Source organism: Rhopalosiphum padi, chromosome 1, assembly GCF_020882245.1.
Source record: "Rhopalosiphum padi isolate XX-2018 chromosome 1, ASM2088224v1, whole genome shotgun sequence".
NCBI lineage: Eukaryota > Metazoa > Arthropoda > Insecta > Hemiptera > Aphididae > Rhopalosiphum > Rhopalosiphum padi.
Window position 1 is genome coordinate 14990816 of NC_083597.1, and position 15504 is coordinate 15006319.

The following is a 15504-nucleotide window of genomic DNA, read 5'->3' on the forward strand; positions in this document are numbered from 1 at the left end:
TAAAAAAGATAGTACTCGAATGAAAAATTAAGTATGTGTTATCAAAGGACACACCTTAAATCATGAAATAAGGAATCCAAGTACTTTAAAATATAGTCCTGAAGAATTATACTTGAAAATTTTAAAAATAATGTTTTGAATAAGTCAATAAATTATCGAAAGAAAAAATGGAAGTGATCAGACTTAGAGAGCCACCCTGTATTTGAAATTCATAAAACCCGTCCTATAGGGCCGCCGAATACATTACCATATTAGTGGTACCTACCTATACACTAGGTATATTATATGTAGCCGGTAGCCAGTTATAGGTACTGACTGCAGCAAAAACTCATTACACCAAGTCCAAAGCCTTTCTCTATTCCGCGTAAGCATATACATAATACATAACACACATTAAATGCATTGTCTATATTTACGCACTTCTGAATTATTTTTTTCCAGGTCATTCCATGTGTAGATAATATATATATACATATATTGCATATGAGCTAGAACGCTAGATATACCCTGCACACGACGCGTACATGTCATTTGCTTCGGGACACTCGACACGTTGGCCCTACATGTATAGGTATATAAACGGTATATATACCGTGACGTATAAGACCACTCGATAAATTTCGTTTGCAGCCTCGAGGGCCATCGAATCGACAACCTTGTGTATGTCGTACAGTCAACCAGTGCTGCGGGTGGATATACATTATATAATATATAGCAAATACTTATATACAGTATAAATGTACGTCGTTTACATGCACATTCAACTATTTTTTTTATTTATTATAATTACACACAGTTATTACAATTATCATCTAGACGACTTTTTTTCACACCGTCGAGACGTAGGTGCCATGCACACGGAGGTGATATATAAATATACTACGGAGTCTGGATGATATATGAATTAAACGATTTTTTTTTTTCAAACCACTTATATTATATTATTATGATGTAGGTACGTCATATTATGTAGTTCTTTATATTGAAAAAAATAAATAAATTACCACAGTTTAACACATTAACACATTCGGTGGGTGTAAAAACGTGAATGTTGCTATAGGTATATATAAGGTTTTATTTGCCGCACGCATGCATATCATATTTATATATACGCTATACGAACATAATATAAGACCTCGCGTAGTGTCTTGATTAATTGGATTCAGCTGTTCATGTAGATACAGTATAATATATTATATATATGTATAAGCGCTCTGTAAACTGCAATGCATTGATCGCGTTCTTTTTTTTCAATATACGCACCGAAATTACACATAATATGAGCGTATTGGAGAGGTGATCACAACCTAACATTGCTATGTTCAAACCAAAATATATTAGGTAATGTAATGCAATTGTCACTCAAAGTAATCCACGTAGTAGTAGTAGTAAGTATAGCAAAACTTTAAATCTCTTATTAAGTATGTATATTTTGCAACGTTATTATAATTTTAGTAATTAGAAAATTTTTAAGAAAATAATCAAACACTAAATAACTGTATTAGGTATCTATGAACATTTATACCATACCTCGCAGCGATTAAGAAAAACTTATTGCATTATTTTACAACTACATTTATTTAATCCAAAGATTTGAAATTATTGACTTAACTGTACATTTATTTCATAATTACAATATATTACTATATAATATTATTTATTTTTATTTGACACTATTTAATATGTATTTTTCGACAAATAACTATACATTATGTAGAGAATAGTAAATTGTGTCTAATTATAGCAATACGCATGGTGGGTGTAGTTTACTTTACAATATTCTATTTTATAAAGTTGTTTCTATATTATTTACAATTAATATTAAAAATAAATATTGACGAATACGTTTTATTGTATTCTTGACGTTTTAAAATCTTTCTGGAATGCGATGACTTATTCTTGTTTTCAAACTATATATTAAAACATATAAACAGTAAATAAAGTCTAAAACACTATGCTGATTGCCAAGATGAGCGAAGCGAGACAAAACTAAAGTGCCTAACACCCAATCACTGTATTATGTTCATATATTTTCTTTTATTTGTATCCTTCAATCTTGCTTAATGAAATATCTTATATTATATAGTAAATACTAAATTGTATGCTTGATTGAATACAGATGATCTAAAATTTAAATCTAACGCGTGATGAAACAGATTAATACAATTATTTTAGAAAATAATATTTTTTTTTATGCAATCATAATTTTAAACAATTCAAAAACAGTATAAAAATGTACAGTAATTTCTTATTTTTTTTTTTAACATTATATCTTAAATGTAATTTTTTGCTATAATATAATGTATACACGTCATAGTCACATAACTGCCATAAAAATGAGTTTCGACAATCATAATATTAATTTTATATGATTACATTTTAAGATATTATAATTTATTATTAGTAATCGTTGGATTTAATTTTGGGCCATTTCAAATTTTAGAAATTAATTATCTCAAAAACAGACTGTTAAATGAATACCGGAACTATATTTAAATATTGTTTTATAGATATGAATTAATTTTCTATAAGAAGATGCCGCATGCCCTTAAATTGTTTGTAAAAACAATTTCGCTTAAAAATGAACCACTCAAGCTACAATCATTATTGAGAAACTAAATTTTTACGTGATATAAAAGACAATATTTGCTGTGTTGAATAGTATTGTTATTTATTTAATATAATAAATACAATAACATTTCTAAGTTTAATACACATAAAAATAACTGGTTTTGATACAATAAAAATTTTATCAAATTATAATATCAAAAAAAAATAAAATTCTACGACACATTAAATATTGTAATTTTATTTATTGTTTATTAATTTAGTTTCTAGACTATAAGACTGGTTCTGTTACACGAGTAACTATTTTTCCATATAATTTCGCAACAGCTAACAATAATACTGTCATGGAAATGGAACCGCTTGTAAGTTAAGTACTTTAAATTAGTATTTAAAAATTATGGTATAAATTTTTCTCTAAATGTTATTAAAATTAATTTTATATTTATACACCTATAAGCTCAAAAATCAGGTGTTTAACGTCCTCTTAAAAATTGAAAAACCTTAAAACAAGCTATTTTAGTAATATTAATTAATCTAAGAAAAGATATTAAATCCAGGAAAATATATGATGTAAAATGTATTCTACTGTAGTATTTTTTTGCTTTCTCTATTAATTCATTATGCGACCACTATTAACATTTAAATATTTATCTTTTAATAACTTCTTAATGAGATGCGTTATATAATTAATAGGTATATACGACGACATTACCACGGTTGAGTGTTTCTTTTTCTTCGAGTTTTACCTATTTTGCACGTCATATAGTGCATCATGTACATTATCTAACTATAATAAAAACTCAAAAATGCATCATGTAAGCTTATAATATTAATAAGACGTTTTTCATGAATAAAAATCTACGTACTTATATTTTTTTATAACATTGTATTAATATACTTATAGATAGGTAAGTTTCATGCACGCAAATTAAATGCACCTAATCCAAACAATAGTTCGTAATAATGTATACAACTAATAATATCATGACAATAATTCGTGTTGGCCATAATAAAAAAATAAATAAAAATGTTAACTTATTACTATTATAATTATAGATACAATATATATATTGTTTGTATAATATATAAAATGAAATGAAAAGATAATAATATACAAAATACAAATAGAATGTACAAATCTCTGTTAAAATTGATTTATGAAGCATTATAAAATTTAAAAGATAACGTAATAATTTTTATTTTAATCTGTACCTAAAATTTATATACCTATATTATAATAATAATAATTTAACTTCAGTAATAATACTTCAATGTAAATACTTTATGGAACACATCATTAGTTCATAATATTAATACGAGTATTATTAAATTACAGAAGATATTTTTTAGAAAACATTTAAATATTGTTCTATATAATTTTGTATACATTTCATATTTTAATAGATGCTTTAAATATGATTTGTAATCGTTTTCGAAAAATAATGTGAGAAATTGTTTTGTCTTTTTTTATGATACGATAATAATGGCATATAATGATTATACTATTACATTAACTTTCGCTTTTTAAAACCATAATGAACCAACAGCAATGACAAAACTGTATTTCAGTTTATTCAATATCCGATTTAATTCAACATTTTCCGTATTACTCGAGCCATTATGAACTTATGCCTGTGCTATTGAACAAATTTTAAAACTAATTGTTACAATCAAGGAACACAATACATTACAAAGATCACAAAAACAAAAATAATACTTATATTAGTAGAGGTAACTATACTAATATATACTGTACAAATAATGATGTATGTACAAATTAGGTGTTGTATTTTGAACAAATGTATAATGTGGTCGAAGTTTGTTTAAAACGTACAAATGTTGAAATGTATACAAATAATTCATATAATGAAGACTGCTTACCAGGTCGTTTTATTATTTCTAACAATAATCGACCTCAATTCCGAATTTTTAAGGAAATGTACGAAAAAAAGAAAATATTCACATTTTTCTTGAAGACGGCGTGCCCGTGAAATTATATTAAACGGCCCGTTTAAAACCAATCCAACTGTAGGCTACATGCAACAGATTTTATAACATAGCCTCGTTTCCAACTATACAAACCGTTTCCAGTTGATTATTATTATTATTATTATTAATTTTTTTATTATCGGATTCGTGGTCTTACAACGACTGCTGCATCGTGACACACGTTGTTAAGTCATAACGATGATGGCAAACACTGTAGTCTAATATAATACAAAGAAAGAGGCGAGGAACAAGAAAAGCAAAATCCAATTTAAATGAACGAATCTAAACGAAAATCCAGAGTGTGAATGTTCAATGTTACTACTGAACGCATTAGTCGTTATATTCGTCATTGTCAAATCCGGAAGTCGATTTCCACCGGGAAAAAAATTATGTAAAAAAAAATAAATAAATAAAAAACAAAATAATAGGTTTTATACGTGAAACGGCAAACGCAATAAATAATGAAAATAACAATAATATAATATAATAATACATCATAAACTCGTGGAACACATTATACGAATGACATGCGATGAACGTGTGTGTGTGTGTACTGTATACATATAAATTATTAAATGTGTGCGTGTATAAGAGTTCAATGCAATCGGACGTGTATTACTTATAATACATATTTGTTGCCGTGTAGTTGACCTTGTCGACGACAAAATGAGAAACCCTGTCAGTGCTACCGTTCCGTTCCGGTGCGATGGGTTTTCGGGTGTTCGCCAATAGGTAGGACGTAGGTATAGGACGTGAAGCCCCGTAGGTCTATGTATACGGATACATATAATAATAATAATTGTAATGATAGTACGAGAAAGGAATGGAAAAAGAAAAAACACAAAACTATCGAAGAAAAACGGAATCAGCGTGTGTACCGTCGTCATCGTTTTTCGAGGCATCCTTGTCAAAACAACAATAAAATAATATGCGTACATAAGTATAAAATTTGAATTTCCCAATTGTGTATTATTACTGTACATTATACATAAACACTTGGCAACCGAACGATTTAGCGTACGCGGACATTATCCCGTTACAGTCGTTACATGAATAAGAGCAATAGTGCGTCGCAGTTGGTCTTCTCCAAAGCGGTGGCCCGATGTAAGGTTTTTTGATAGAAAATTAGAGGAAGTCGATCCATTTCTTTAAAAATTACATCGCCCAAGCCGACATAATGACTGTGACGTTAGAAGTGTCGTTCAAGGTCCGTCGGAAAACGAACGGCTGTACTTTTGCTAGTAATAAATAATAACAGGTCAAAGTCGAATTTTCACTGACCATCGACGCAATTATATGAATTCTATTCGAGGGCATATAAAATAAAACCGTCGAGGGTTTTATTGACGACACGATTCAAGCTCGTCGGTAAGTAGGTAATATAGGCATACAGACCTTGGTTACAGTTATATTTTTCATTTTCAATTATTGATCGAAACAAAAAAAAAACTGAAATAACAAAAATGATCTATCGGGTTGCAAACGGGTACAATATTACACAATGCATAAAGGCAGCTTTTTGTAATAAACATTTCCAATCAGATACTTTCCTGAGACACTTTTCATAATTTAAGGTGCCATTGAGCTATGTGCCTACTTATAATTTAGTAAATAGTTTAGTCTAGCATAATATTAATATCAATAAAATAAATTTTACTAGTATAATAAATAATTAAATAACTATACATAATATATGAATTATGAGTATGTAATTGTAACATTATTAATTACGATAAACTTTTCTTTTTTTTTTTTTTGTAATTGAGCCAAATAAAATATTAAAGCTCACTCATTGAGAAACATTTTATTAATATATTAGTTAAAATTTAATTTATACAAATACGTAATGTATTATTAAATTTAGAATGGTTTATCGTAGAAAAAGATGTAGTCATAGATAAAGAATTAAATCCGTTTAACAAGATTAAACACAACAAACATAATATAATCCGGCTAATATAATAACAGCAGTTCACCTGTTTTAAAAGACGTCAAACACGATAAAAATATATATATATATAGGTAGCTTAATTCACGCTTCCGCAATATAATAATAATAATAATAATAATAACAGAGCTTAGGACATATCTAATAATATTATGATAAATGAAATAACTAAGTACCATATGTCTATACATCGACACATAATATGAATAATTATTATTCATAGTTTACAGATGTGATAAAATATTAAATCAAGTATGATTATTAATAAGGATGCAAACCAAAGAATTAGTCGATAGATTGTAGTCCATAAGTCTGTAATCATTTATATCTGTTCTCTCTTTTTTATTAAAATCCACCTATGTCAAACATTAGTACCTATTCAACTGATATAAAATCGATTTGGTAGTTTATTATTAATAAAATTACTAGATTTATACTTAATAACAATATTTACATACTTGCTATACATTAAGTTCATTAGCTAATGTGCTCATCATATTAATAGTCACATCTGTTGAATATCATTTTATTTTACATTTTTGCATTAACTATATTGCAACTACAACGTCCAGAAATATAAAAACGCAATAAATAATTATAATGAGTATAGATATGTGTATAATAATAATGTTTGATTTAAGTTGTCAACTGTTCGTAGAAAACAGAATAACTTAGAATTGTAAACATATAATGCATATAGATACAACTGTATTAGTCAGTACCTCTACATACATATATTAGAATAAATTAGTATTACATCATAATCTAACATCAATCATCTAGTCAAAGGATTTTTTTCCTAATGATTTTTGTAATGACAATGTTTTAGTATGTAAATAATTTCAATATATTAATATAATAAACTATTGAAATAAAAATTCTACTTGCATTTTTATTTTTGTAATATGCTTCACTTTACTGTGCTTGAACGTACTTGAATTACAACTTTGCAAAACATTAACCTCACGTTTATTATTAAATGAGTTCTTATACTAAATTTTATTTTGTTTATTTATTCTTTTTATTTAATATATGATGAGTAAAATTTAATTTGTAACGGTTGAATTGTTTTTTTTTCAGTCATCGAATTCGATTACTTAATATGAATGACTATCAAAATTTGCGATGAACACAAAAGTAATCACGTTTTTAGAAACCGTAGATCAAAACATTAATTACCTTCGAGACGATTTTTATAAACACATATCATCCGTAAAATATAACTATGGCAAAAAAATAGATGTTATAAATAATAGTCGCGTCTTGGATTCTAGGTATTAAATATTGACTCGGTCATTATTTTTTTTATATAATATGTAATATAAACTCGTGTAACCACATTAATACGAATAAGCTAGTCTTATTTTTCAAATTTGTTGCATACACATCGATCATCGTACTTACAATACGCATATCTTACGTGTGATGACAAACTGACACTCATATTCCGCTATTTTGTCTTTATATATTATATACTGACCTGCGTTCATTGTTTCTAATTTTGTTCGTCATACATCGATCATTCTCCGTAGAAGGTAAAAAAAAACCTAACGGGAAATAAAATGCGTAAAAAGAAGTTAATGATAACATTCAGAATTTCATAGAAAAAAATTCAGTAAATATATGAAAAAGTTTATTTTCCTATACAAGTTGTAACTACAATGTACATTATTAATAATATAATATACCTACAAGTATAGGTACATATATCACAAATCGTCCTTCATATATGTACGAAGAATTTCATTTGATATTGGTATACAATCTATCATCTATCTATACATTATTACTTCTACTCCTCGTCGTAACTATTCATTTTCAACTAATAACATCAGAATTAAAAACTAGTTTTTATAACGACCAAGCGCTATATCATTACATTATTCGAATTTAATACACATAATTATTAGTGTGCGAAGGGAGACGCGATAATTCAATACTGTAGCTACGGTGAAACTAATTCTGTTATTCGTGTATATAGTTGACCTTTACTAACCGTTTTTTACGTATCCCAAATGCTGACGCGTCACTTTTTGTCAAACTCATAGGGAAATGGCGATTTGGAGTCAGAATGGAATTATGGCAATTCAAGTATCACCATCGGACATACAAGAGTTTCGAAGAGGCGTAAAACTGCAACAGCAGTCGTCCGAGCAAATAACACGGAAATATATTATGATGCTATGGCATGTACAATACCTACTGATATATAATATACCTAACTTAGTACGAGGCTCGGATAGTCAGTTAGGAACATCAAGCCTGGAGGAAGAAAAATATTTATTTAAAATTTTTTCATAATTTGATCAATAAAATAAAAAAACCACTATTTTGCCAATATTTAAGCAAGAAACAAGGATGTTTTGAAGAAAACACACACGAGATAAGATGTGCAAGAGCCAAGAGGCATTTGTATGCCAAGAGGTGGAAAAAAATATAAATACAGTCCGGCATTATTCGCAGATGACTTGTCTATATCCGTATGATTATAACCAAATATAATAATATAACTTACGGGGGTCCCCACCACCAATCTCGTAAGGAAATAACTGCACGAATTTATTTCCGTTATTACCTATACACAATAATAATAACACCGCTCACGAACAAACGGCATGGCGGGGCCCTTACTTAAAAATCAGAATCGTTAAATATATCGGTCAGCGATGAACACTGTACATTTCGTGTGTGCCATTCGCCAGAAATTATGAATATTTAAAATACATGCGTGCATTATAAATCAATGCGTGTTTGGCTCTGCGATAGTTATTTTTTTTTACTTTTTAAAATATATACAGTTTGTTTGAATAGGAAAACCGTGAAGACCGAAGACCCATCATCACAACAAGTCATTAAAATAATCATAACATGATGTAACATGAAATGTAATATTTTTTAACATAATATAGGTATTATTTAAAGTATAAATATATACATCTGTGCAGGTATTGAGTTCAACGGTACTATAATATTTATACACGGTTATAATAACTTATGAATAACAAGACAACGTCGTAGCTAAGTGTATATACAAATTAAATAAATAAATACATGATGTATTGTGTAACTAATACTTGAAAAAATAATTGCAAATAACCACAACATTGAAGTGCGATACGTAAAAATATATAAGATATATAATATAAATATTAAATATACATTTCATTCTTTCAAAACCATCTATAGGTTAATCCATAACAAGATAAATTATTTAGTAAATAAATCTCCAAAGTAATAGATAAACTCTCTGTACTACGGACATTGGTAAGTATTGAAATATGATGTCATGATTATCGTGATTTACTAATATAGTAATATACATATTGATATATGTATAATATAGTAACCTGTAAGTTACAATACGATTAATTTTTTAGTCACAAAAAGTTCAGCAACCTTAACCTGCAGAAATTCTTCCTTAAACTCGTCCCAGGAACGATTGGACATATTATTTTATTATATTAATTTATTAGTGTTGGCTGATAATATAGCTCAGGATTATAAATCATTTAATAACTTAATAAGGAAATCAAATTATTTAAACACAATTATCATCGACTTATTGTCCTTATATAATAAACAACGTTTGCAGTATATCACATATCACAGCAGTGATGTGCAATGTATATTGTATAAAGATATTATACAACGCGGTAATTTGCAAAGAGAAGCAAATATATTCTTCGATACTATTATTATTCTATAAGCATATAGTGATTTTTTATGGGGCGTTTGTAATCTCTCTCTCGCGTAATTCACGCATAAAAACACCAAAAAAATTACCATTTCACGCGAATATTACCAATAATTTACGGGCGCGCACTGCAGGACAACGAATTGTTAACATTGCTATAGAAGAGGGGGGCTATGGCGGCACTCTGCCCGGTATCGTGAAGATTACCGCTGTTTCTCTACCGGGAGACGACTCCTATGAAACAACAGTGTGCCCTCGCTGTACCGGTGCTAGTCCCCCCGGCATAATATGTTTACCTACCATCATCAGCAGTCTGTAGATAGTAATACGAATTACGATAAACGACTCCATAAAAATGCCGTTTCGACCATGTACAAATCCCCATTATATGCATAATATAGCATACCGACTAGGGAGGTGTGCATCGCTCCAGCTGAGTCCCGGAGTCTATAGTAATAATAATAATTATTATTATTATTATAATAATATTACCAACTAAATAATAATAATATATACAAACGTGTATGATATTATATACGCACGCGGAGTCGTCCAGTAGACTACAGTCCGTAATAATAAATGCTAATAATCGGTTGTAGGAATGACGGAAACACGTCGAACGGTTTGACCCGCATTCCGCGGTCCAGTGGCGATGGCTGCGATGTACAGTAAAACGCATGTACTACAGTCTGTAAGCCGAAAAAATATTTACGATTTCTCGCACCCGTTCGTCCGACAAGTAAAGATAGTGTTGATGGTGGCGACAACACGACACGATAGGAATACAATGCCAAATATTATTTATTACTATTGCAGTTATTATTATTTATTATTATTTTGTCAGCGTTTAAACCAGAAAAATCGGTCACCTCCGTCGTACATTGCTTAATGTTATTCCATACCCATATATATATAATACACCCGCGCCACCACTTCCAGCCGCGATCAGTGATCACGCATATAATTCGCGACGTTCCGGTTCTTGATCATTTTTCGTCCTCATTGTTCCACTATACACACAATACACTATATATTATAATATTATAATGTACGTATTTTATGCCACCCGATACGTTACGGTATAATATTATTGTCTTTATAGTTTATAATATATATTAAAAAGTACCTACTTACATATAATAATCCATAAATCATGTATATATATATATATATAATATATATGTATAGTTATTAGTTACACAAGTCCAGCCGGTCCACAACAGTTCGGAACTTTAAGCATTTGCTTATTTTTTTTAGCTTGAAATCTTAATTGGCGGAGTGCTTTATACACAATTATGTCACGTTCTATGACGAGAGATCCTATTTTTTTCAAGAGTTTGTGGTAAAAAGGGGTAGAATTACTATTTTGTACTTATATATACCGATTTGTGTAGAACACTATAATATTCCACGTGAATATGTGTATACACTACACACAATAACGAGAAACGTAATAAAAACAAAGTAAAAAATCGATCATCTTACAAAATTTGTGTAATGTATGGCGTTAAAACGGTGGCTACCGTTGCGACGGGGAGAAAATGCGTTCGAGATATTTGCATGGACCGGTAACGGAGCAGCACTACCGTTACCACGCCGGCAAACTCGCGAGCTATAGAGCCAGCGAACGAACGCGCGCCGGGTCACATATACGGCACAACCGGTTTCGTTTCGAGGCCACCAGACGAGGATGTCGTTCGTACTGTCACACATATTTCTCGGGTAACGGCGTGCCGTGCACCATATTCGCGTTCGTTACGTATATATATACAATCTACCCGCCACCAAGTCGTGTGTATGTGAACTTTATAAGGAAAATAATATATATATATGTATATAGTTACACACAAGTCAATCACGTCCCTGATCATGGACAACGATGTACATATGAAAAAAAAACAAATAATACTTCGACTTATCCGCGTAACGTATTTACGCAATTTTCATCATCGACTTCGTATAATGTGTACATATACAGATTAAAATGCAACAAGTGGCTTTCACGCGATGACAGTTCTCGCAGCATACGTGAAAAATTACATATCATTTTTTTCCCCGATCTTCAAAAGTAAATCTTTTACGTCACATAATATATAGGTACATATATATATACCTTGACGATCACGAGATTAATGTGTATCGTGTGCATGCCATACGCGTCGTCTAAATCTAACGTTTAAACTTTTTACTGCAATATCGCGAATACAAATCATCAACTAATTCATTTTCCGTTCCGTACATAGTATAGAATAGTATAGTATCTACATGAGTTGTAAGTTATAACATTACAATATAATTATATACTAATAAACGGCACATTAAATAATAAAAGCTGGGGTCAAGGGCGGCGCTACATGCACGGGGGCCAGGATGGGCAAGTCCCCCCCCCCCGCAACATTAGATTTTGCTCCTCCACTACCCCCTTATACTTTAATGTTAAAAATATATAAAGAAATAAATAAATTGTAAATCATTATAAATATATAAAATAGTATAAATTACTTTAAAGGATTTTTAGATTTAAGTTATATTATGTTTGACTGTTATATTCAAATTAAATATGCTTTTTTTGCACATTGAGAAATAAATGAACTTAATAGACTTAATACTAACTGCACAATTTCATAAAATTTCATACTTTAAAAAATAAAAAGTTATGTATTGTTAGATTTTAAATGGAGGAAATTTGAAGTTTCACTGTATTACAATTATTATGATAATAATAAACTAGGTATATTTTTTTGATTATTTATTTAGAAATATAACTACATATTATACCCAAAATATTTTTAGCAATAATTTTTTGAAAATATGGTATAAAATTAATGGGTGATCAAGTAACCATACATAAATGCCCCACAAGAAAAAATTTCGACCGGTATCTCTCTCTCCCCCCCCCCCCCCAGTCGTGTTTATCTCACAAAAACAAAATATGTTTATGTACATCATATTAAAACAATATTACACTACATTACTATATGTCTGTATAAAATTAATCAATACTTCTATAGTACTTATAAACAATTATTGAATAAAATATAACAATCTAATGGTAATCAATGAAGTATAAACTAACAATAGCCGACAATAAAATCCATTAAGATATATAAATATATAAGTTAAAATGACAAATGATAAATTTAATTATTTCACCAGAGTTTGCCACTTCATTAGATAAATCACACTTACGGAAGGTCACGGATTTAGTTGAAAATCGTTTCGCTTTGTTCTCTTCAGTCTATCCATAAATAGAGTGTAGGCCGACAGAACCATTAATATTCATTGACTTTTTTTATCAACAACATCATTAAAAAATAAATATATTATAGTATTAAGTCTAAAAGTCATTAGTATTTTATTCCATATAATAATAAATTATAATTGTTTAATCTAAATCTTAATTTTATTGGAACATTAGATCAATCTATAAAATAATACGAAAGCCTAAATTCATTCATATCAAATATTTAAAAAAGAAAACTTATCATTTTTATATTAATGGAGTACCTAAATAGAAATCTCGATTTCATTATTGGACTAACTGTTTGATATTTATTTTGTCATATTATAAAGGTAAATCACAAATATAATGTAGATTCAATTAATTCAAAATATTGAATGTTTATCGTTTATGGCGAAAAGAGCCAGATTCCAGTAAATGACGGAATACAAATCGCTCAGAAACACATCAGTTTTTATTAGATTCCTAACTATGTGAATTTTATTAAAAAAACAAAATTTTCTCTGATAATAAGCATTTATATTTTTAAATACATATTTCCTCGCATATTTCCTTTATAAATAAATTTAAATCTATAGTTATATATATTTTAGATTCTAAGCGGGGCAATTAATTTATTAATGTTGCAATGATGTGTATTATTTTATTAATTGTTGTGTCTCTTTAACTTTGAGAGTGGTGTCTGGTAGTAAATTGAATCTCAACACTAATTGTACAGCAAAAAAAGCGATTACCTGCTTAACATTTTTTTTTACATTTTATATTTATAATTTATATATTCTAATTATGTAATAATAATTTTTTATTTATTATAATAAATATAATATTACATATACTATTTCCACCGTATGTCAAGAAAAATATAAAAACCTAAAATGATAATATTCTTTCTAGATAGGTACTTATTTTGTTTCTTTTTTGGATAAGGGTATGTGTACATAAGCTAAATTGTTATAGAATTGTCTTATAAAACTTACAAAAATATCCTCAAAATATGAAAAATGTATTTTAAAAAAAGTTTATTATTAAGTTCTTTGATGTACAAAATAATTTGTTTGCTTAGACATGAATAATGTTCTAAGAAATTTAGTAAAAGATGCGACTTTCATTGAAATCCCCCTTCCACCTTTATTAATCATTATAAATTCAACACAAAACTAAATAATTATTGGTACCTCCAAAAAGATTATATTATATAATTATGCAGTAGAGAAACAAATACAACTTGAGACATTCAAATGCATTCTTTATCTAAAAACAATAACACATTTTTAGTATCATATTTATTATAATATTAATATTCTCAATGTATTATTATCATGTTTCAAGTGTAAATGAATACATTGATATTTTTTAACATACACAGATGTGTAAATATATACCTACTATTATATTATTTAATTTGATTCCACGTATCAATGATAATATTATTCTAGTTTTATTAATAATTTAAATAACAGTTTATGTAGCAAATGTTTTAGTATTTTATTTAAAAAAAAAACATTTTAAACTAATGATTTAAATATTTAGCTTGAAATAGGTCTAAACAAAACTTTAAATAATTGGTTACTACGTAAACTATTTAAATTTATTATATTTTTAATTTAAATAAATGATAAAATGATCTTAAATGAATACGTACTGCAATATTAGAGAGTGTATGATAATGATATTATATAGATAATAGTTTAACTATATTATTAAATTATGATAAAAAGACAAAATAAAAACTATTGTGCAAGTCCAATTTTAAAACTATATTCGTTACACAAGTAATATTACTATTGTTAACTAATAGATTTTGAACTAATAAAGTCATCATATTTTTTTATTAAATAAAAAAATGATAACATATATGTATTGATTTATATTAAAATTTAGATTAATACAATGAATTATGAAACTTTCGAAGTACAAAAGCACTATGACCAACATAACTCCTAAGGAGCCAATGACTAATGCATAAAATATATAAGTACGTTCGTATTGTAACTTTAATAGCTTATTCAACTATATATATTCTACTCAGAGAATAAATTGAACATAAGCGTAAATCAAAATTAA

At 28.3% G+C, this 15504-nt stretch overlaps 1 protein-coding gene across 4 annotated transcripts in view; it reads right to left on the reverse strand.

Annotated features, from left to right (window-relative positions):
• The window catches only part of LOC132918456 (uncharacterized protein CG43427), a 48517-nt gene that overhangs the window by 19604 nt on the left and 13409 nt on the right, over positions 1 to 15504 (reverse strand). For 3 of the 4 annotated variants that reach the window (XM_060979791.1, XM_060979949.1, XM_060979719.1), the window contains exon 1: positions 7986 to 8010. The exons of the other annotated variant lie outside the window; for it this stretch is intronic. In XM_060979791.1, the coding sequence (XP_060835774.1) occupies positions 7986 to 7995 (10 nt within the window). In that variant the 5' untranslated portion in view covers positions 7996 to 8010. Of the gene's footprint in view, positions 1 to 7985; positions 8011 to 15504 lie in introns of those variants that run through there. 4 annotated transcript variants of the gene reach the window in all.